This window comes from Herpailurus yagouaroundi, unplaced genomic scaffold (assembly GCF_014898765.1).
Source record: "Herpailurus yagouaroundi ecotype Mexico unplaced genomic scaffold, PumYag 100, whole genome shotgun sequence".
Taxonomy (NCBI): Eukaryota; Metazoa; Chordata; class Mammalia; order Carnivora; family Felidae; genus Herpailurus; species Herpailurus yagouaroundi.
This window is the reverse complement of record NW_024412391.1, coordinates 48502477-48523973: the sequence shown is the minus strand read 5'-3', so window position 1 is coordinate 48523973 and position 21497 is coordinate 48502477. Positions and strand designations below refer to the sequence as shown.

The 21497-nt window shown below is 42.7% G+C and overlaps 1 protein-coding gene across 1 annotated transcript in view; it reads right to left on the bottom strand.

Moving 5' to 3' along the window:
* The window catches only part of RAPGEF5 (Rap guanine nucleotide exchange factor 5), a 232144-nt gene that overhangs the window by 72444 nt on the left and 138203 nt on the right, over positions 1-21497 (bottom strand). The window contains exons 11-12 of the mRNA XM_040472454.1: positions 6270-6397; positions 5732-5820 (exon numbers count right to left, since the gene is read on the bottom strand). Coding sequence (XP_040328388.1) covers positions 5732-5820; positions 6270-6397 — 217 coding nt within the window. The remainder of the gene's footprint in view (positions 1-5731; positions 5821-6269; positions 6398-21497) is intronic.

The window sequence follows — 21497 nt, the reverse complement described above, 5'->3', positions numbered from 1 at the left end:
CAAGGTTATATATACACAAACACACATAAATCACCACCAGGTATGGCCACTGAGCATGGGTTCCAAGCTTCCTCCCCCATCAACATTCTAACTGCTTTGAGTCCAAAGACAGGCAGCAATAATAGAATATGGAGGTAGACTAAATAGCTAACATCCTTGTACAATGGGTAAGTGATAGTGATTTCAGCGTAAAGTGACCACAAGCTTCCGGAAACTGTCTGCATGAATTCTAGGGTCTCTCCTCCAGATCTGGAATTCTATGGTTCTGTGACATTTGGAAAGATGTTGATTAGATCCTTTTGAGTGAAGGTGTTTTAGTGATGAAACATATCTCAAAGATCATCTTTTGTATGGTTTGCTCAAGGTCTCAGGAGCCCAGATCTGGGGGAGGACCCCAGACTTCAGAATCTCAATTTAGTACCCTTTCTACTCTGCCATGTGCAGAGTTTTTCTCCTTCCTAAAAACACTATTTCTTGCAGAAGTAAGCATCTTGGCTGTGAGACATAAGGGCCACCCAGGGATTTTTATGGTGTGACAGAATCCTGCCAAAAATCCAAGTGGGTTTGGTTCACTCTATCATAACCTCCTCATTCCAAACACTGAGAAGTCGAATAAACAGCTGTGTGTCCAGGACCTCCATCTCCCCCGATTTTTTTCCTTTTTTAAAAACATCATTTCAGTGGATGGACCAATTGGGTAGGTTTGTAAATTGTGAAATTCTTAGGCTGCAGAGGCTCAGGGACAGGGACCAGTGGACATGAGGCTGACCAGTGGACATAAAGCCCCGAAGACGGGTTGGAGAGTAGAGGGGAAGTGGAGGAAAGGGGAAATGATGGCCCTCACTCCGAGGCAAATATATATTTGAAACTACTAGAAACTTGGAATAAATCTTAAAAAGCTGCTGGGGGTGGGGCGGTAATGAGACAAGGTCAATGTTCTATTTCCGTGGCGCTCATATCTGGCTGCATATCAGCATTACTTGGGGAGCTTTTAAAGCCAGTAAAGCTTAGGTCCCATCTCAGGCCTACTGAATCAGAATCGCTGGGGTGGGACCCAGGTGTACCACCCTCTAAGACTAGGCATCTAAGAATTGCCTAGTCTCAACAAGTTTTAGTTCTGCAAAAGCTATGCTTCACAGTTATTACTGTCTTCTTCTTCCCAGAGGCAGCCTGGCACAGAAGTAACAAAACTCTTTCCAGAAATCCTAAAAGGTAAGGGAATCAAGGAAGAAGGTCACCTAAATTATCTTCTCTCTTTCCAATGACCGGGAGAAAGGCATTCTTAATTTTTCTTCCCAAGAAATATGCATCAAGTGCTTATGACAGGCTTGGTGCTAGCCAGGAAGAAGATTAGAAGAGTTAATAAAAAATGAAGTGCCTGTCCTAGCTTTCCTCAAGGTTCTACCAGTGCATTGCCCTAAAAAAAGCCATTAAGCTGGCAATGCAGATTAACTTCTGGACTCTATCGATGGAGTGAGACACCCCTCCAATGAAAGCCAGGTCCTTTCATTGTTGCCTCACTACAAAGATAAGGGACTCAGTTCCTCAATGATGTGCTCAACCTCCTAGGTGTTGCTGAACGCATAGCACCAACACCGAGGCAAAAGTAGGCATTTGCACACCGAGTATATCCGACCACAGACTATGTGAGTTACTTGTCAAGTAACCAAACCAGCCACACTCTGAAGAAAGCAGGTCAAGCCTAATAGGATTGAGCTGGTCCCAACCATCCTATTCTCTGTTCGCTTTTCTTAAAAACCTGTAACCTTGAGTGCGTTTGCTTCAAAAGGACGCATAAAGAATAAGGAAATGGAAAAAAAGAGGGGAGCAAATAATGTATTTCCCCTTGTGTTCTCCCTGAGGTAGATTTGTCATAATGCAGATTCAGAAAGAAAAATCAATAAGAAGGTTTTTCTTGATGTAATCCATCCAATACATAATTTCCCCCCTACTTTGAACCAGAAGTCATTATTTCCAACAGTAGCATCCCTAAACAAAACATACTGTATCCTTTCCAGGGAGGGCAAAGAGTTAACTAGGAGTAGGAACCCTGTAGACCTTATAGACCAGGGCTGGCTGGGGGGTGGAGGGGGTGGGAGGACTCGCTCTTCTATCCCTCCAGCCTCTACTCACAATTCCTTGTTTTTCTTTCTCCTTGCCCACTTTGTCATTGTCCTGGGCTGAGAATGCTCAGTGATGTCTACCCTCTGGGAAGATGAAAGACAGAGCTGCTTGATTTTTCCCTGTCATTCCAAATGTTTAAGTCAGAACCTGAACCTTGACAGAAAAGGTAATCTTTGAAAGCTGCTTCTGTCACTTTCCATGTTCAGAAATAGATATCCAGTGGCCGTTTTTTCCATCTGAAACAATGAAGAATCATTCATTCATTCATTCTTCATTCTACAGCTAATCGTGCAAAGAGCCCTTATGCCTAGTTCTATGAGGGAGGAAAGGCACACATAGAGGGGATTATGAGAAAACACACATGCTATGCGTTGTGTGGAACTAACCATTTAGGGAAATCATTAGTAGGCTGCTTTTAAAAAAGCATCTCTGGCATTATTTTTGCTTTTAAAACTCAGTTTGACTTCATTCATACGGTGATAGAACACTATACATTGTTTTCTATTCTGGACTCAGGTAACAACAGGAATACATTAGGTCAACAGCTCTGCCATTCTCTTTCCTATTCCACTCAATTAAGTCAACGTTTTTCCACTTGCACGTTAACATCAATTAGTAATCACTTCAACTGTTCCTCTGTGAGTGCAGAAGGTCTTTTATTGGGCCTTGCACTTACATTTTCACAACTAAGTAACTTTTGTGGCAGAGGGAGGGGAAATTCCATCTCTTGCACCATTATTTTCCCCAACCTCTGGTGGGTGCGGGAATGTAAGAACCCAGAACAGACTCATCCCAGTCTCCAGGAGCACTTACGTCCTCCCACATGCCCTTTCCTCCTCATTGCCATCGAGGCCATGTGGACGACCACCATATGGCCCCAGCTGGCCCCATATGGCTCCCTCTCTCTAAAAGGGGTGCTCAAGAACATAAAATCGCTGCTGTATACTTTTATTGCAGCCCCTTCTCATTTTCCTCCATCTGTCTTCCATATGTTTATACGATGCTATTAGGCTCTTGCACACATAGGCCTTTTATGATAAGGGTTGCCAGCCTGGCCAAAATAACTAAAATTCACCTCTGTTGGTAACAAGAGGCCTCGGTTACTTTCAATATGAGACTCATCTAGTATTCAAACTAGAACAAACTAACAACCACTATTCTTCAATTTGCCCACAAAATTTATTTTATTTATATATATATGATATTTCTTTTTCATTTTAGCAACAAAAACCACATGCTGGCTTTTCTGTTGTATTTTCTCCAAGTGCTGTATGTGAAGTTTTGAAGAACCACATGGGACTTCACTTAGGCCTCCCTATTACACACCCATCAATCTCATAGTTTTGACTTTTCATTTTCATAAAGTTCTCCTTGAATTGGAGGAAAAGTTGCTACTATGCTTTCTTCAAGTGTCACTACAAAAATCTGAAGTCTCATGCATCCTCTGAAAACTCTGAGGAAATGAGTAAAAATGAGGAGAGGCTGAACTTGACAGGGGTCTTCTTGCCTGGCTTAGGACAAGCCACTGAGCTCTGGTCCTCTTTGCTTTGCTTTGCTGAGCACACGGCTAAAGTGACACATTTGACCCCAGTGTTGGTATAACAGTCACTAGACACCACGCACAACATCATTTCCAGCAGTGGCCAACTCCTAGCATTAGTAATCAGAGTGATTTCTCATTCCCAGTGTTAAACAGTGGGAACTTGTTAGTTGCCACCTAGGCCGTCTTTCTCAAAAACCCAATGGGGATTAGAAAGAAAGAAAAAGGAAATCAAATTAGGACTAACACTGGCTGTAATAATTTTTACACTTATCGGGGAGCCTGGGTGGCTCAGTCAGTTAAGCGTCCCACTTCGGCTCAGGTCACGATCTCACGGTCCGTGGGTTCAAGCCCCGCGTCGGGCTCTGTGCTGACAGCTCAGAGTCTGAAGCCTGCTTGGGATTCTGTGTCTCCCTCTCTCTCTGCCCCTCCCCTGCCTGCACTCTGTCTGTCTCACTCTCTCAAAAATAAATAAACTAAAAAAAATTTGTAAATAATTTTTACACTCACTAATATGACCTAGACACAAATTCTCACATTATAGAGAACTGTGGGTACTATTAAAAAGAAGCAAGCATTCAATCTCCCCAAATATGTATCCGCATTGAAAGGTGTCCTTTTGCAGATTATTTCCTATAACCTAGTCCAAACCACCTGTGTAAACCAGTATGGTAATCAGTACATGGAAAATTATGCCCAGTTCCATGATGATTGTATCTGCTATATATAGAACATGGGAATAGTGCTCAAATGCACAAAATATCAATCAAAAGACATGCAAAAACAAATGCCAGCAAATGCCATGAGAATGTTTTTCTTTCAGCCTGTGTATAAATGACAACTAGTGATCCCCCCCACCCCCTGCCAAACATATGCAAAATAAAGTGTCTATTTGAATGCTGAGATCAAAGTGTAACATTACTGTAGGATAGGAGATTAGGTCATTCTCCTTTTCTTGTTTTTAACTCACTTACACATTTCACACAACTTTGTTTCTTGTAATGTCCTTCACAATGCAATTTAGAGCCAGACATCAGGTTCCGACAAAAGGAGAAGAGAAAAACAAAACAAAACAAAACTACTGGGACCTAAGGAAACTTGCTCCCACCTACGCTGTCATTTCACAATCTTTCCTACAAGGGAAAAACCTAAGGTGTTACCCTGCAGGAATTCAACCTACAAACACTTTTTATTGATGCAGTCAGTATACTGTGAACTGTGGGTATCACAAGTGCTGTGATAACAGCAAAAAGTGGATTTTAGTCAGGAGATCAAGTTATAGACAGAGGCCTATTCATTGGAATGATGTTCCATGCTGGAACAAATTACAAATTTGTTAAGAGAATTTTGGTTAAAAGAAGTACGTACTTGCCCTTTGGTGATAAAGGAAGCATGATTAGGTTATTTTGTAAATGCAAATGATAGTGTTTCCCAAAATGCAAGGGTGACAAAGCTAAATGGGTATTTTGCTCCCAGATTAAAGAGGAAGGACAAGAAGTCTGATCAATAAGCCTTCAGTGAATTATAGTTTCTGGTCTGCCAAGCTATGAGGATGATATTCTGCACAGCAGGGCTTGCTCTGAGCAGTTTGTAAATCACCTGGAAAAAGGCAGAAGTTGCTGCGAGGCTTATAGTTGCTAAGTAGTTGCATTAATTGTTGACGTTTCTGCAGGGAGGCTGCTCCCCTCAGCTCAGCACTTCCCACAGGCCAGGTGAATGCTTGTCGCTTGTATTTCTTCCCAAGGAACACTGGCTATTAAGATGCTGGCCTCTTGCCAACTGCCTTTAGGTGAGATTCGGTAAAAATTGCCAAAGACACAAGAACATCTGCCTTCTTACCGTTTTCTTTGTACAGCGACTTCCCAGGCAGCTGCTTGGATCTACATGTGTCCATTTACTGGATTGAAACAAAACAGCACGAGGCCAAGGGGGGAGGCGCACAAAGCATATGCTGTTTCTGCCCATGCTGATTTAGGCTACAGTGGGAGCCTTGCCCCGAAGGATATTGACAAGGGCAGCCGCAGCTGTGAGTCTGGAAGCTGGAGACACCCCCCCCCCCCCTTTTACCTGTTTCTTTGTCCTGGACTTCTTCCAGGTGCAAGTCATTCAAAAGGTGCTCCAAAATCTTCTCGGGGGTCCCGGACACGACCACGTATCTGTCAGAGAGCAGAGAGTCCACGGAGTCATCCTCGGTGGAAGACTGCGAGCGGCTGCTCCATTCATCGTCCTCATCCTCCTCGTCAATGTATTTGAAATAAGGCACATCGAAGGTAGGCAAGGGCAGCTCTCGGTCTGAGAGCGCTGCGGATTCCTTCCTCTCTAGATGAGGGTCAAAGACCCTCAGCCGGGAGCTGCCCATTGTGAACGACTACTAACAAAGGCATCCCCTAAGAGCTAAAAGATCTTGCCATCTCCGTCCTTTCGCTGGGAACTGAGTCCATCTGGCTGCCAAGAGCTCTGCAGTCAGCTAGAACGCTCGAGAGGCGGAGAGAAAAGAGGGAGGGAGGGACGGGAGGCAGCGGGAGCGAGTGAGATGGAGCGAGAGAAGGGGAGGCAGGCAGGGCCGAGGAAACAGGAGCGCGTGCCGCGCGCGGTGCGAACTCACCTCCAATCACTCTCGGCGCTGCCGCTGCCGCCGGCGGGGGGGGCTGGGCCACAGCACTGCACCTTCTTCAGCACCAGGACGTTCCTCTCCTGCTCCTTCACCTGGACCGTGGCCACTTCCTCATCCAGCTTGTTTGGGGATGGAGCGATGGATGGGAGGAAAAAGGGAGAGAAAATTACACAGGCAAAAAACCAAAACAAAACAAAAAAAACAACACAAACAGAACAAAACAACCCCCCACCCCCACCCTAGAAAAAACAGGAGTAAACTGAAGCTGGGTTTTCTCAAGTTGCTTTCCACCATGATTTCTTTAAAGATTCTGTAAAAAAGAGAAGTCTGCTCAGGAATCTCCCTCTAATGGTAGAGTGTCCAGGTTCAAGTCCTATGGACACATAAAGCATTTGGGAGACATAGATACTGTAAAGGAAAAGGGAAAAAGTAAATAAAGTGGGCTGGGGCTTGGATTCAGAGAGTTCACTTTTAAAACTACCTGAATGATTTGAATTAAGGAATCCAAAGTTCAAAGTTTCAGAAAAACACAACATATTAATTGCACGTGTCTTCTCTTTTGTCTTGTCAATGCTTATTAAACATTCGCCATATTAAAACTGGCAAGTCATAAATCATTTAAACACTAAAACAATGAGCAAGCCCTATTTAGTAGTTATAGTGAACACATACTATATTCATTTACGTCACAGCCTTACTTTAAAAGGTGGGCAAAAAACTGCCCATTCTATCGTTTCGTTCATCCCCCCCCCCCCCCCCCCCGGACATAAGATGGTCTTCAAATTTATCATGTACCAGTTTTGCCGGAATACAAGCAAAAATGGATCTCTAGTTAAAATCTCATCTAGGCTGAAATTCGCATGTCATGGGTGAGTGCACTGACTTTCTTCACCTCAGTCCCCTTTAAAAAGGAGAGAAGGCTGAACAATCACTCATTTCTGCACACACAGCTTCCACAGCCCAGAGCCTGCATGGCCCGCTGACGCGGCTCTCTGTTGGAGTCCGGCTCACTGCTGACCCAGCAGTGTAGAGCCCGACCCTGAGGGATGAACACTTCCAGAGTACATAGTGTGAAATTCTCCCAGTGTGTGACACCCAGCAAGAGGAAGGTAGTCCAGGAAAAAAAGAACTGTAAAATGCATGTCAGAAAACCTAGCTTCTGTATTTCTGAGGATTTGAGCAAAAGATTCAAGCAAGAAAAGTTGATAGTAAGTAGGCTTCACCTTAAAAATGATGTCACCTCTTTCAAAAGGGAAACTTGCCCCAGAGGTCCTACCATGTTTCTGCCGCTGGCAGAAGATCCAACCTAAAATTAGGTGCAAACATTAAAAACAAAATTTTCCCCAATGGGTAAAATGTACTAAGTCCGCTATACTTTATTAATCAGCGCCATAGATCTAACAGGGATGTCAATGTATTTTATTCACCTTTCATAAGGAAACGAAGGCACTTATCTTGCCTTAAGTGTCAACCAAATCATTGATAAAATTATGGTTTCAACTGTTGATGTCCTGATTCCCAAGAAAATGTAGAGACAAAAATAAAAAAATACGGGTCACTGTAAACATTTTATGATAATTAAAAATATCTTTTAGCGGCAAATAATTTTACTATGTAAAACTGGTGTATTACATTTCAGCAAGGTCAGACGCTCAGTTACTGTGGCAATTAATGTTGGATATTCATTGTTAAACTCCCTGAGGACGGCAGTGTGACTCCTGTAACATGAATACCAATGTGTAATTGCTATCTTTCATTTCTCCAAAGGGGTTCTTTTGTTATCCATGTAGTTGAAGTGAAATAAGGTGGCTGGAGAGAGGGGCATATATTGACCAAAAAGAGAGAGAGAGAGAAAAAAAGGCACAATATGGGTCTGAGATACCGAGACAAGGAAACAAATAATTCACTCAACAGTAGATCTGAAAGGACAAAAATCTTTCCCTGGTTTTCCTCTCATCGTAAGCCAATATTCATTTTATATGAGCCTGCTGTCATTCTGAAGTACATTTTACATTCTACATGCACGTGATATATGGCATTATTAACTTCCATGGGTCCCGCACATACATATGGATGGGAAGGGCTTCTCTAATGTCTGTGTAACTAATATGTATTACAGGGCTGTGCACAGAGCAGCCACACTCTGCTGGGCAGGGAAATAGCTGAATCATATTGATGTACTATCAAGAGCATCTTATGTCATAGTGATAGCTTCCATTTTGAAAACCTGTTAAAAAATAAAGGAAAAAGCAGAAAAATCGATGTATAAAGGGAGATGTAAGTTACTAAAATTGCCATGAAAACATAAAAATCCTATGTATTATATCTGGCTTTCAAAAAAGAAGAGACTATTAATGCCTCGTGACCCATGCACTCTTACCTAATTGCTCTTCCTGAAAAAGAGCAGAAGTACCATGATTGAGGTTGTGAGGATGAAACTTCCTTCTGGTGCTTGCTTGGTCAAGGATAAAAGTATTTGGAAGGTCTAAGGATGGAAAATTGATCAATGACAAATAGTTGGTCAAGTGTATGTGAAGGATTAAAATGGTTAATTTATAGTCAGTCATTCAACAAATAGAGGGTCTCCTATGGACAAGGCAGTGGGCTGGATGCCGAGTGGCAGGCAGAGATGAGTAAGCCAAGTCCCTTCCTCTTAACTAACAAGTTAACAGGCTCCCTAACAACGTAACTGTAACTTTGTAAGCACCCTAAGATGAGGCCAAATACAAGAGTCCACACAAAGATAGAATACATGGGGTGTGATAGTCAAAGATGACTCTGGGTGACAGGGAATGGGAATGCCATGAAATGGGACAAAAATGCAGAGAGAAATGGGTTTTGGTGCGACTGGTGAATTTAGTTTCAGATAAGTGATGTTTCAGAACTGATAATACATCATACTATAGATACTTAGCAGGTAGATACTTAGAAATAATGAACCAGGCTTCTGGTAGAGGTCAAGGGCAGAGACAAATTTGTGATTTATTCAAGTTTTGGGAGTGGATGAGATTGTGAAGGGAGAAAAGGAAAAAAGGGAACTATAAAGATGGGGCTAGGGGAAGAAAAAAACACAGAACGTAGGGGAAGAGGTAGAGGGTCAGAGTCTTGAGGAAAGCTAGTTATAGAGATTATGAAGTAAAACCAAGATGAGCCCGAGAATCTGTAGGGCATGGTCTCAAGAGACTCAAGAAACAAGGTGGTCTGTTGCTGTAAAGTTTACAAAGATATGTCTAAGAAAAAGAGATGACAAGATCAGTTTGGTCCAGGGGTGAGAAGAAAGTATTAAGGTGTGAGTGAACAGGGAGGAGGTACACATATGTACACACACACACACACACACACACACACACACACGAAAGAACACTTCCTGGGAACTGAATTATAAAGGGAGGGGGTCAGATTGCAGAGGCTGTGTGGCTGGGGAAGGAAGCAAGGAGGGGGATACGGGAAAGAGGGGACAAGATCAGGAACACAGTGGTGGGGTTAGGCTATAAGAGGATTGGCATTTCTTCCCCTCAGAGAAGTTCAAGGGAAGAAGCATGGATGGAGACTTAGAAAAAAATAAAGTAGGGAAAAGAAGGAAGTCAAAGTAGAGCATACGAGATGACATTTATCTTCTTAGCAGAGTGGGAACTGCGATTGTCTTCTGGAAGGAGGGGGTTCAGGCTAAACTTGGTGAAAACATGGCAGACAGCAGGACAGACAACAGGGGGAAAACAAGTTATGAAAAAGAGGGTTGTCAGGCAGCTTTGTAGACCATTACGGGTAGAAGCACATGTTTATGGTTATGTGCCTTTCTGCTGAAGTACTCAAAAACAGAGGGGAACAGCCAATGATGGGGCACACCTGAAGAATGTGCTGGCCAACAAAACAACAGGAGGTGACAAGAGAAGGGATTCGGGGTGCTGGTCAGCATACCATGAATGCAGTTCATCACCACATAGTATCTGTCTGGCCAGGGAAAGGAGCTGATAAACTGAGAAAACATGGAGGGGCTGAGGATAAGTCCCCAGAGAGCTAAGGGAGCAGGGAGGTGGTGGGTGAGGAAGCAGCTGGCAGTTTTGATCAAGGAGGCAAATATGTAAAGTGCAGCAGTTCAGAGTGGTAAAGACTGAGAGAGAGAAAAGCAGCCCCCAATATTCGGGAGCTGGCCTGGCACTCACAGTTCAACTTGGGGTTCTCCTGTGAGCATCAGTGACTATTCAGAAAATTGACATCAGACAAGGCCACTCTGTGACTGTGATGGAACAAACACAAGGCCACAGGGTACACACATCTGAGTGCAGACAAAGCATGAATGTTGGCCAAGCCGAGAAAAAAAAAAAAAAAAAAAAGCCCAGATAACGAGCAACTGCTGTTTCTTTTCCAATTACCACTTTAGTTTTGCTCTAGTCTGCCTTCCCTGTAGATAAGACTTAAGATGTCCAGTTAGAGAGTTACCCCATTTCCTGACTGTGAAGCCCTGCTTCTTTAAACCCTCCCCCAAATCACTGGACACAAACCCAAGTCCTAGTAGGAGTCCTTTCTCCTAACCCCTAACCCTCCCTCCCCTCTTCACACTGAGCTACCCCACAGCTCCCCCTGGTGTGAGGTCTCCGCCTCGGCAACAAGCAACAAACCCAGCTTGTCCGCCTACAGGTGTGTCCCTGGTGGTCTCTGGCTAGAGGACACAGACAAGCGTTAGAAGATGCTGCCTTGCCACTGATCTGGAGTGGTGTGGAGATGTTGGTTACCGGATTCAAGGACAAAAAACCAGAAACAAACATGTCCTTGTCAGGGTCATGAGAGAGTCATACACCGGAGTGTTCCTGAAAGTGGGAAGAGACTGCAGGGAACAGGGCTCATGACATGGTAAGGTAGGAGACAGGTAATAAAGCTACTGAGGAAAGTGGGAGAGCGTGTGCAGTGAAGGAAAGATGACCTGCGCAAGTGGCACAGGCTTCAGGAGAGAAGGGGCTTCCGAAGGTGCCACAAGATATGGGAGGGGAAGAGCAGCAGAGGGTGGATTCCCAGAGGGCACCAGGGTCCTTCATGCCTTTGCTTGTGGTGGTCAGCCCTGGTTGGTACATGGTCAGTGAAAATGTCCACCTCTTCCCAAAATGCACTTGAGCCTCCAGATGAGCAGAAAAGAGTTCTTTCCCTACTCTTCTGAATTGATGATGGGAAGAACAAACTCCCAAAACTGAGCCAGATGGATTCTTCACAGCTGTGCCTATGGGATGCAGTTTGGGAAGAACAGGGAGGTGGGGAAACGGTGTGTGGGGGGGGTTCAGGGCAGATAAATGATTACAGGGAAGGCTTATTGATCACAGAATTATAGGACCACTGAATAGAGCCCATCAGGATCATGAACACAGAGGAGGGCTTTCCAAGTTTTCCCTGCTCCTCACCTTTGTTCCACTCTTTGGACAAATAACTCTGATTTATTTCCTTTTTCTGGCGACACTGCTATCTTGCCTATGAATTCTGAAAGAATTATAGAACCAGTACCTTTGACTTACTTTAGATTACCTTCCTTGATCATGATCAGCTTCTGCACTTCTAAATCAAACCTTTTCTTTCATTTATTCCTATGAAAGACATTTATTTTTAAGATGAAAATACCTGGTAAATAATAAAAGTATTGATTTTTAAAAAATAAGTAAGGTAAAGAATTGATGCTCACAGTGTAGCAGGTCTTAACACATTATTCTGAACTAAGTTTCTGATTGTATTTATATTTTCACTTATCACCAGCCCTAGCAAGAAAAAGCGATTACTAAGGGATTTCTCAGGCCTGCTGCAATTGTCACAACTACACTTGATTTTTCCATTATCACAGATAATGGAAAATGGCGTTCTCCCAAATACTTACATAAAGCATCCACTGGTGTTATCCCTGGTGTCATGTCCCTGCTGCTCTATGAGCATAACCTCTTACAAGAGTGCTTAATTGGGGGGTTCATGGATGGGCTTTAGGGTCTCAGAGAACCCTCTGAAAGCATGTAAAATTTTTATGTGTAGGCACACTTTTCCAGGCTGAGTCCAGAGTCCTCAGTCTCCTTCAAGTCTATGAACCCCATAGAGTGCAAACCATTCCATATGATGGAACATCTATTTCTCACCTCACCTAGTAAGCCTTCTTGGCAAGCCCTGCCACTAACACCCTCCATCCAGATGAGGTGCCCAAAGAACCCTGTCATGATGCCCATCACACTGACCTCTAATCATCTGTCCTGTGTTCTCCACTAAATGATGACATCTTGAGGGCAGGGACTGTGACTTCTATTTCTCTTTCTAACACACAGCTCAGAGCATGTGATAATCACTTGATAAAGGTTTGCTGAATATGCAAATTAATGAACCAGCAACAGAGCAGAGCCAGTGAATTGCCTTTAAAAGGCAGAATCCCTGCTCAGGTCATGAGCTCAAGGTTTGTGAGTTTGAGCCCCACATCGGGCTTGCTGCTATCAGCCTGTGAGTCCAGAGCCTGCTTCAGATCCTCTGCCCCCCACCACCACCTCTCTGCCCCTCCCCCGCTCACGCACATGCACGCATGTGCTCTCTCAAAATAATTTTAAAAACATTTTAAAAGGCAGAATTCTATGTTGCAAGGCGCAAAGGTGATTCTTACTGTGAGGTTTCCCTCCCTCTCCACTTAGTCACATTCCTATTTTACAATGCTCATCACAGGAGCTAGTTGTGTTTTGAACTTGAATGTTATAATTATTTATTCTATCTACTGAAATAAGCCTCCATGCAACTAACATATAAGAGACCATGTAACTAACACAGCACTAGGAAGGCATTCACTAAATGGTATTGTCCTTGGGTCTAGGGCACATAAAAAGGGGGTGGGCATGAACAGATCAAATTGTGGGCTAAATTATGAACTGGGCAAGATGTATATTTTGTACTCTCCTATCTCCTCCTGCTCAGCCCTGATCAAGATCTTCAGCAACTTCTCATGGCCCAGTGTTCCATCATCAAACCTGTCTGAAGCAGGCAGCATCAGATAAACTTTCAGATGGAGAAAACAAAGAATCACCAGGCTTGATGCCATGGCATTCAAGAAGTCATACAAGCAGCACAAATTGTAATGCTGTTGCCCCTCAAGTTTATGAAAATAGTACTTAAAGATCTTAACTTATTTATAGGAAGGCATTTGCTATGGACTGAATGTGCCCCCCTCCCAAAGTTCCTATGTTGAAACCTAATCCCCAGTGGGAAGGTATCTAGAGGTGGGACCTTTGGGAGGTGATTAGGTCATGAGGGTGGAGCCCTCATGAATGGAATTGGTGCCCTTCTAAAAGAGCCCCCAGAAAGTTCCTTTGCCTCTCCCACCACCTGAGGACACAATGAAATGATGGCTATGAACAAGAAAGCAACCTCTCATTACACTGTGAATTTGCCAAAGCCTTGATCTTGAACTTCTAGCCTCCAGAACTGTGACAAAAAAAATCTCCATTGTTTATAAGCCACTCGGTGCATTGTGTCCTGTCATAACAGCCTGCATGGACTAAGACAGCATGCAGAGCCAAGAGCTTGTTAGGGCTCCTTCATCGCACGGCCTTCTTGGTCTAACCTTGAGCCTATCAGGCCCAGGCAGCTAATGCACTGGAACTCTAACCTAACTGTTGGAGGGGACGTGGTTTACCCTCATGCTGGTAGCCAAAGCAGGCCAAACTGCTTGGTGGGTCACACAACAGGTGTGTCTAAGTTTTGGTGAGGCTCAAAATTACTAGGGTAGCCAGTTTTCAGTCCTAGATGGTCTGTGTGATTTGGAAAAGCCATCAAGGGTCAGAATTAAAAGAGAAGGGGGTTGGGAAGGGCTGAGCATTGTATCAGGACCACAGCTAAACCAGCTCAGGCCAAGGCAAAGCTCAAGAACCAGCAAAGGAAAAATGGAGTGCTGGCAGGAACAGAGTTAAACATGGCAGGGATCAGAGGAGTCGGTGAGACTGTGGGCACCTGTGCCCACCCAACTTGGGTACACAGAGACAGGCAGGTTAAGGCTGGTGGGACTTCTAGTGCCTTAGCTGACTGGGCCTGATAGGCTCAAGCACTGGGCAGATACTGAATTGTACTCTTTAAAATGTGAATTTTACCTCAAAAACCAACCAACCCACCCCCAAACTACCCCCAAACTGGGCTGTGATAAGCCTGTGGGCACAGGATTTTGCTGACTAGGGTACACAGGGCCCTATGCCAAGGAGCTACAAAGAGTTCTGAGAAACATGCCCTGGGAGGTATAGTTCATGTAGCTGGAATGTCTAAGAAAGAAAAGCTCAGGAGAATGAAATCCTGGTAGGTAATTTCCATTCTCTGAGCTACCCTTCCTGTGGGAGAGCAAGCCATAGGATTACTCATGATGTTCTGGAAAGGTGACCTTCCATTAATGGGTGGCCAGATAAAAGAGGCTGATTGTGTTTCAATTTAAGGAAGTACTGACAACAGATATGGAATGAGCTTTCCCTTAAGCTAGAGCAGAGCCTGTCAACAATATTATGCAACAAGGGAAGATGGTTCTTCAGTTAGAGTGGGTCCAGACAAGATGACCTTGGTGTCTTATCCGATATTAAGATTCCACAAAATTCACTGTTTTGACTTCAGCTTTCTCACAAAAGCCCAAAGTATTAGCTCTCCTAAATAGCAAAGACGCACATGATTTAGCAGTTAGGTATCTCTTCATCTTGTGCTACGGAAATTCACACACAGCTTTGAAAACCAAACCACCAATGCCCACATCTATTCTTGTACTGTAAATGTGGGTATGGCAGAATTAAAATACTTATCAGAAAAAAAATCTCCCCAGACAGAAACAATTTTGTCTGAAAACAACGTTCACAGAATTTGCTGACAATGTATCTCATGATTCTTTTTTCTCATGGAGAAAAAGTAAAAGTCTGATGAAGAGAATACACTAAGAAAAAGATTAAGTAAGCAGATGTGTGTCAAGGAGAGCAGTGGTTTAGACTTCCTGGACCACGAAGCACTGACCTGACAATTACATCTTTGCACGGGCTACTCTGGCACAAAGAGTAAATAATGATAACTGGTTCCTTTTTTTTTTTTTTCCCAATCCCACACATACTGAGATTAAAACTCAACCGAAAGCCTAAAGAGAACTAATAGGATTCATCATCCCCAAACTCACAAAATCCAGGTACACTCTGCTTTTCCATAGGTATAAAAGCAAACACAAAGTTGTTAGTGAATATGACCAAACTCCCACAGGAACCCGGTAAACATGTCTGGATGGAAAGCTGTGGCTGCTAGAGAAGAACGGTATTTATTAAATTTCATTGCCTCTAGTAATTATTATTATGTACAACAAGTTTTCTAAGGATCCTAATATCAGGGCAAGCCTAGGAATTTTATCCCGAGGCCAACTTCAGCAAGTCAACCTAATGAACAACTGAGAAGAAGAAATAGGAATAGGCTGAAATATCTTGAAATATAAAGTCATTATCTTTTCATCCCAAGTATACTGCAATACGCTGTATTAGCTTGATTGATTACTCTGGCAAAAAAGGAGAGGCACACTCAGCTAGAGTTCTGCAAGTGTTTAATGAAGGGATTACTTACAGAAGTGCAGGGAGCTTGGAGGAAATTAACCAGAAAACGGTGACATAACCAGCAAAGAGGGAGATCTTAACCACCCTTGGGCTTTCAAGCAAGAGGAGGTAACAGTGAGGGCTGGATCCCACCGGGAGCTGGGGATGTCAATGAGAGGCTCCCAGGGAGGAGCTATAGTCATGGAGGGGTGCAGTCATGGCCACAGCTGTGGGAGAAAGCAGGGCAGAGGTGGGAAGAACCACCACCCTGACCTTCCTTCCCTTCTGTGCTCTGATCTCCTGTGGGGGCCCCCAGTGGCCACATCCCATTTGGAGGTGGCATCCAAGAGAGCCTGGGTGATACAGTCCACAGGAGTCAGGACTCACTGGCCCACCAGCACAGAGCAGAAGTACAAATGGAGGAGAGGATGTAATGTAGATGGTGTGGCATGTCTGGCCTTTCCATTTTCAGAGAAGCTTGGGTCAACTTACCATTATCTTAGATGCTTCCACATAGGTCATGGAGTCCATCATCTTGTTGTCAGGAAAGCAACTCAAAAATCTAAGAGCTTTAGAGTAGCGTATGTTAGTATTCCCCTACCTGACTTAATCTAATCCCTGCATGCTTTAGCATCTTAATAGTCTTCCTACATGGGTTTACTACAATTCAGATTCCCCCTTGCTCCATACCCAACATTCCCTATGTGATCCCTGAGAGCTGTTAAACCATAAAGATGTCATTTTTATCATAAAAGCTTAAATTTTTTAGTTTATTTATTTTGAGAGAGAGACAGAGAGAGAGAGAGACAGAGACAGAGAGAGAAAGAACATGAGTAGGGCAAGGTCGTCGAGAAGAAGAGACAGAATCCCAAGCAGGCTCCACACTATCAGTAAAAGCTTATATTATGATAAGTATTTCCCAGCAAGTCCTCCTCTGGTTCCAGTATAAAAGTTCTTGGTTGAGGACCAGATTTGGGGGTGAGGATGAAGGGGAGAAAGGAGAGGGGAAATGGCAAGACAAGTTCTACTCTGATATTAGCTGCATGAGAACAGGGGCTTGGTTTCGTTCTCTGTGCTGTTGTTACCATTCGGAACAACAGTGCCTGTAAATCAATGATGGGCCTGGTGAATTATGGATAAGTGCACAGATACTGTCCATCAGAATGGCCCAAGATTAAGGACAGAGAGATAGGGGCAAGGAGGCAGGGGTTCAGCCACACAGGGATTCAGTCCAGATAGCAGGCTAGGGCAGAAAGGAGAAATTCAAGTTATAAGCCTACAGAACAAAAGGACAAGATCTAGATCGCCTGTAGCTAGGAACTGATGCTCCAAAGTCAGATGTAGGCAAAAAGTCTGAGTAATGGACACAGCTCACCCATATGAGAAACGAAGCTTGATTCTGACTCCAAGACCTTGTGAGCCACTTCTCATCCAGGGACAGCCCTGTCCTCAGAGAGTCTGGGTTCACAGCTGCAGAGGCAGCCGCAAACTATCGTGAGTGGAGAGAAGTTACAGGGTTTGCCTTATCTAAAGTAAAAATCCCACAACCATTTAATAGCTGTGTTCCGGGAAGAAAATGTACTCCCCAAATCCCAAAATGTCATTTGAAATATGAGGATTTATGCTTCTCAGAAGGTTCTTAGGCACTAAAAAAGACTGTGTATGCAAAAGGCCTAGCATCGTACCACCAAACTACCTTTATCATCACCAATTCCCAGATAAAATAATTTGCTGAACAATCAACACATATGGTCCATTTGTATTTCATTGGTAATAACCAATTCTTAGCACAAAAATCAAACTCAGATGATGGCAGCCCTTCAAAGAACCTATGACCTGAATTCAGTTAAACTGATAGTCACCAAAGTGAAGACAGACCTGCCTGAGTTCATATCCTAGATTTGCTGGGTGGTCTTAATGGGGCTGTTCAATCTCTCTCAGCAACAGTTTTCCTTCCTGTGAAATGCGATAATACTAACCTTACTGACCTAGTTATGAGTGCTGGACATAGAGAAAGCACTCAATAAATGGATGCAGAACAACATAAAACTATACTGTAAGTGTATGCCATCCAAGCATATGAAAGAACAAAATGTTACAAACTGAATTTTTATCAGGGCCTTGCTACAATTTTGTTCACATGTATGTGTTTAAATATCATCCATATTTAAAGAAACACAAATAATGTTATCAAACTTTTTCAGTTGCATTGAAAACTACTCCGTCTGGTGCTGTATGTACCACAGAGAGCCAGAGGCCATCACTGCAAGTTAATTACAGAGCTCACTGAACTTGGAGGAAAGAAGGCTGGATGCCCTCTGTTAGAGAACTGGGATGGGGATTGAGAAACTTCATTTTCATGGGAGTGCAAGATAGTTTCTCTCTGGCATCCACCTCACCCCTCAAGCCTAAGTCTCTCTCACCAAAAAGCCATATACTTCTAGAAGCTAAAATCTAAAAGAAGGGAGACAATGAATTTCAGTGGTCTCTGACTTTTACATTTTTCAAATAAAATTTTAAGCTTTTTTTTTAAGGAGCTTTATGAGCTCCTCGTCTTTGGGAGGGGTTCCTGACTATCTGTAAGGGAGGAGTCAGCATCTTTTAGCACGAGCAAGTCTAACGTGTAAACACGAGAAAACATCAGCAGCAATCAACAACCTGTGATGTCAGCCATTGTCACTGGGGTCAGGCCACTGAATCCCCCTGCTTCTGTCAATTTTCTGCCCCAGACATGATGGTCATTTCCTTCTGAGACTCATGAGTTACATACACTCACCCTTGTTAGTGCACCCAAGGAAATAAATATACAAAGGATCAGCTGGGAATCACCCAAGTCTCACCTCTTAGCTTCTCTGGAATTAAGACGTCTAGGTCAAAAGGCAATTGAGGACATTGCCTTGTGCATATATGACCTGATAGAAGCCTACCTGAAGGTAATTCAGAAGATAGGAGGATGCTTCAAATCCTAGATCTGTAAGCATTTCCTAACATGAAGAAGAACAAAGGGGAAAAAATTCAACCACCAGGGTCCCTGGAGAAAAACTGTCAATATTTTGCAAATGTGAATTCCGTCAATACGTGGCATCCACGCAGACGGATACACTTGCGACGTATCTGCGAAAACCTGAGATGATTTAGTGCCGGCAACAGCTCTTATTTCTGTCTCTCATTACTGGTTTATCCTGACGGCCCTCAAAATACAATACGTGTGTTACCGGAGACAGAAAAAAAAAAAAATATCTGAAATCTTGTTTCCTAGATTTTACAAACGTGACAAATATAAATGTTATCTAGAAATATCTTCTAGTTTCCAAGTATTCTCAAATAATTTCAACTGCGTGTGTGTGTCCCTGCATGTGTGTGTGACATACTTGCAAAGTTATTCTAAAGGGAAAATATCTTGACACTCTCCCCAAGCAGCCGAGAGGTGGGATGAAAACCTATGCTAAATTATGACTCAAAGTTTCCACATTTTAGTTGTAGATATCCTTGTCACTTGGGGTTTGAATAAGGCACAGTAGTTTTATAGAAGCCTTTAAAATCTGAGTAACAAGAGGACAGTAGGGATTTTTAGCACAGTACTTGATACGCTAGCCCTGACTGTTCCCTATAGCTTTGGCTTCTTCTTCCAAATTCCTCCTGTAGGAAATTCAGTTATTTGAAAATACTTCCATTAAGTGAAAACCTAATTATCAACTGAAATTACTTGAAAAAGTGAGCTCTGAACAGACTCAGAAGTATTCTTCAAATTTACAAAGTTGTGAATACTTGAAATTTGCTACGAGTAGATCTAAAGTGTTCTCACCACACACAGACATACACATATCATGTGACTGTGAGGTACAGATATGTTAATTACCTTGATTGGGATAATCACTCCAATGTATGCATACATCAAAACATCCCATTGTACACTTCATATGTGGTTTTTATTTGTCAATGATATCTCAGTAAAGCCAGAAAACAAGTTTTAATAAAAAGTAAAGAAAGTATAAAGTAATATGCTTGGAAAATGGGAAGGCTCCAAGTCAAGGAACTCTGTAACTCTTCCCAAATCTCTTTTGCGTTTATGTAAATGTGTGTTTACGTGTGTGTGTCTGCGTGTGTGCACACATATGCATGCATTTTTAACTTTAGAGAGGGCAAAGCAGTAATAAAAGAGGCAGCCTGAGTACTTACGCAAGTTAGGGAATGAAAAATTCCTAGTTAGCGTACCAACTGCTAGATCATATGGCATGGAGACAAGGAAACACAAGCAACTTAAGAAAATATTCTTGTTTTTTCATGTTTTGTACATTCCTTGGTGTTTTTAGAGAGGCACACCTTTGGTCTCTGCAGTAAACATCTCAAAAACCTCATTCCCCAGCTTGAAAGCAGACTGGGAGAAAGGTAAGATTGTATTACTCTTGGTTCATTGCAAAAGTATAGAAAGTTGGTATTAAAATAGGTCAAGAGAATTTAAAAGGCAATGAAATATTGCTAAAACTATGTGAGAGGCATACAAACGAAATTAGAAGGTAAAAAAAAAAAGAGAGAGACGTGGTTAAAATAAGACAAAAATAAATTTGGTTGCATAGTATTGGTCTTTCTCCCTCTTTTTCTGGGGTGGGGGATGGGTGTGTGTGAAGAAAAGATACACTGGAAAGAAATGGAAGTACTTCAATGCTACAATATAGATAAAAATACTTTCTATTTTTCTGAATATTAACTTGTACTTGGGTGCCAAAGAGGATCTAAATCATCATAGACAAACCTGCCTAGGGTAAAATCCTTGCTCCATAATCTGTGACTCAAGATTCAAAGCTTTTGTCTACTTTTTACCAAGTATGAATTCTCCCAAAGGCTTGTCTACACTTAGAAACTGACTGTTGGTGATGAATCTCCCGGTCTTTTCTGCCTGCTTTTTCAGGTAAATTCCCTATAGTACAAAATCTTTCATTGAAAGCTGAAAATCTCCATAGAACTGGAAACTTGGATCTGGTAAAACTTTGGATTTGTACAGATTTGGTTTGGTTGAACTTGGGAAAAACATCTCAAACCACCTACAAATGCCTTCTCTGTTGGATTCAAACATTGATTGAAAGCCTAGCGCTAGACACTGGGGATGAAAGTCCAAATAAAAATGGGGATTGCCCTCAAAGAGTAAATTCTTTATAGGAGAGCTATAAATCTGCATTTTTTTTTAAAGGAGTAGTTTGGAGCTAGGCTGTGGATAGTGGTTAGTTAATGAACTTATTAGCCAGTATAAACAGCTAGTCCACTTCCTTGTTATTTCTAAGAGTTCAAGGCAGTAAGATCTAACATTTTTTTGGTTTGTCATTATTTGGGAATTGCATTTCTCAATCCTCTTCAGGACATTCTGAACTCAGGAAAACAATTCCAAGTATTTAATGACTTGACATGAAATATAACTATAATACCCTGATAGCAGAGGTACCCTGGATATGCTCGATCAGCCATCTGTCCCATATCGACACTATTTCACAGAGAGTAAATTTTTAGAAGTTCTATCCACAGGAGTATTTTTAGAACATAAAAGAACGGAATGATTCTTGGCATTGATAGACATGTTCCATCATAGTAGAAAATGCCTACTGAAAGCCTCCTGGGTAATCAATTGTTATCTGCTATAAAATGGCAACAATTTCCCAAGAAGTACCAACACTCAAAAGTAAGGATGCTG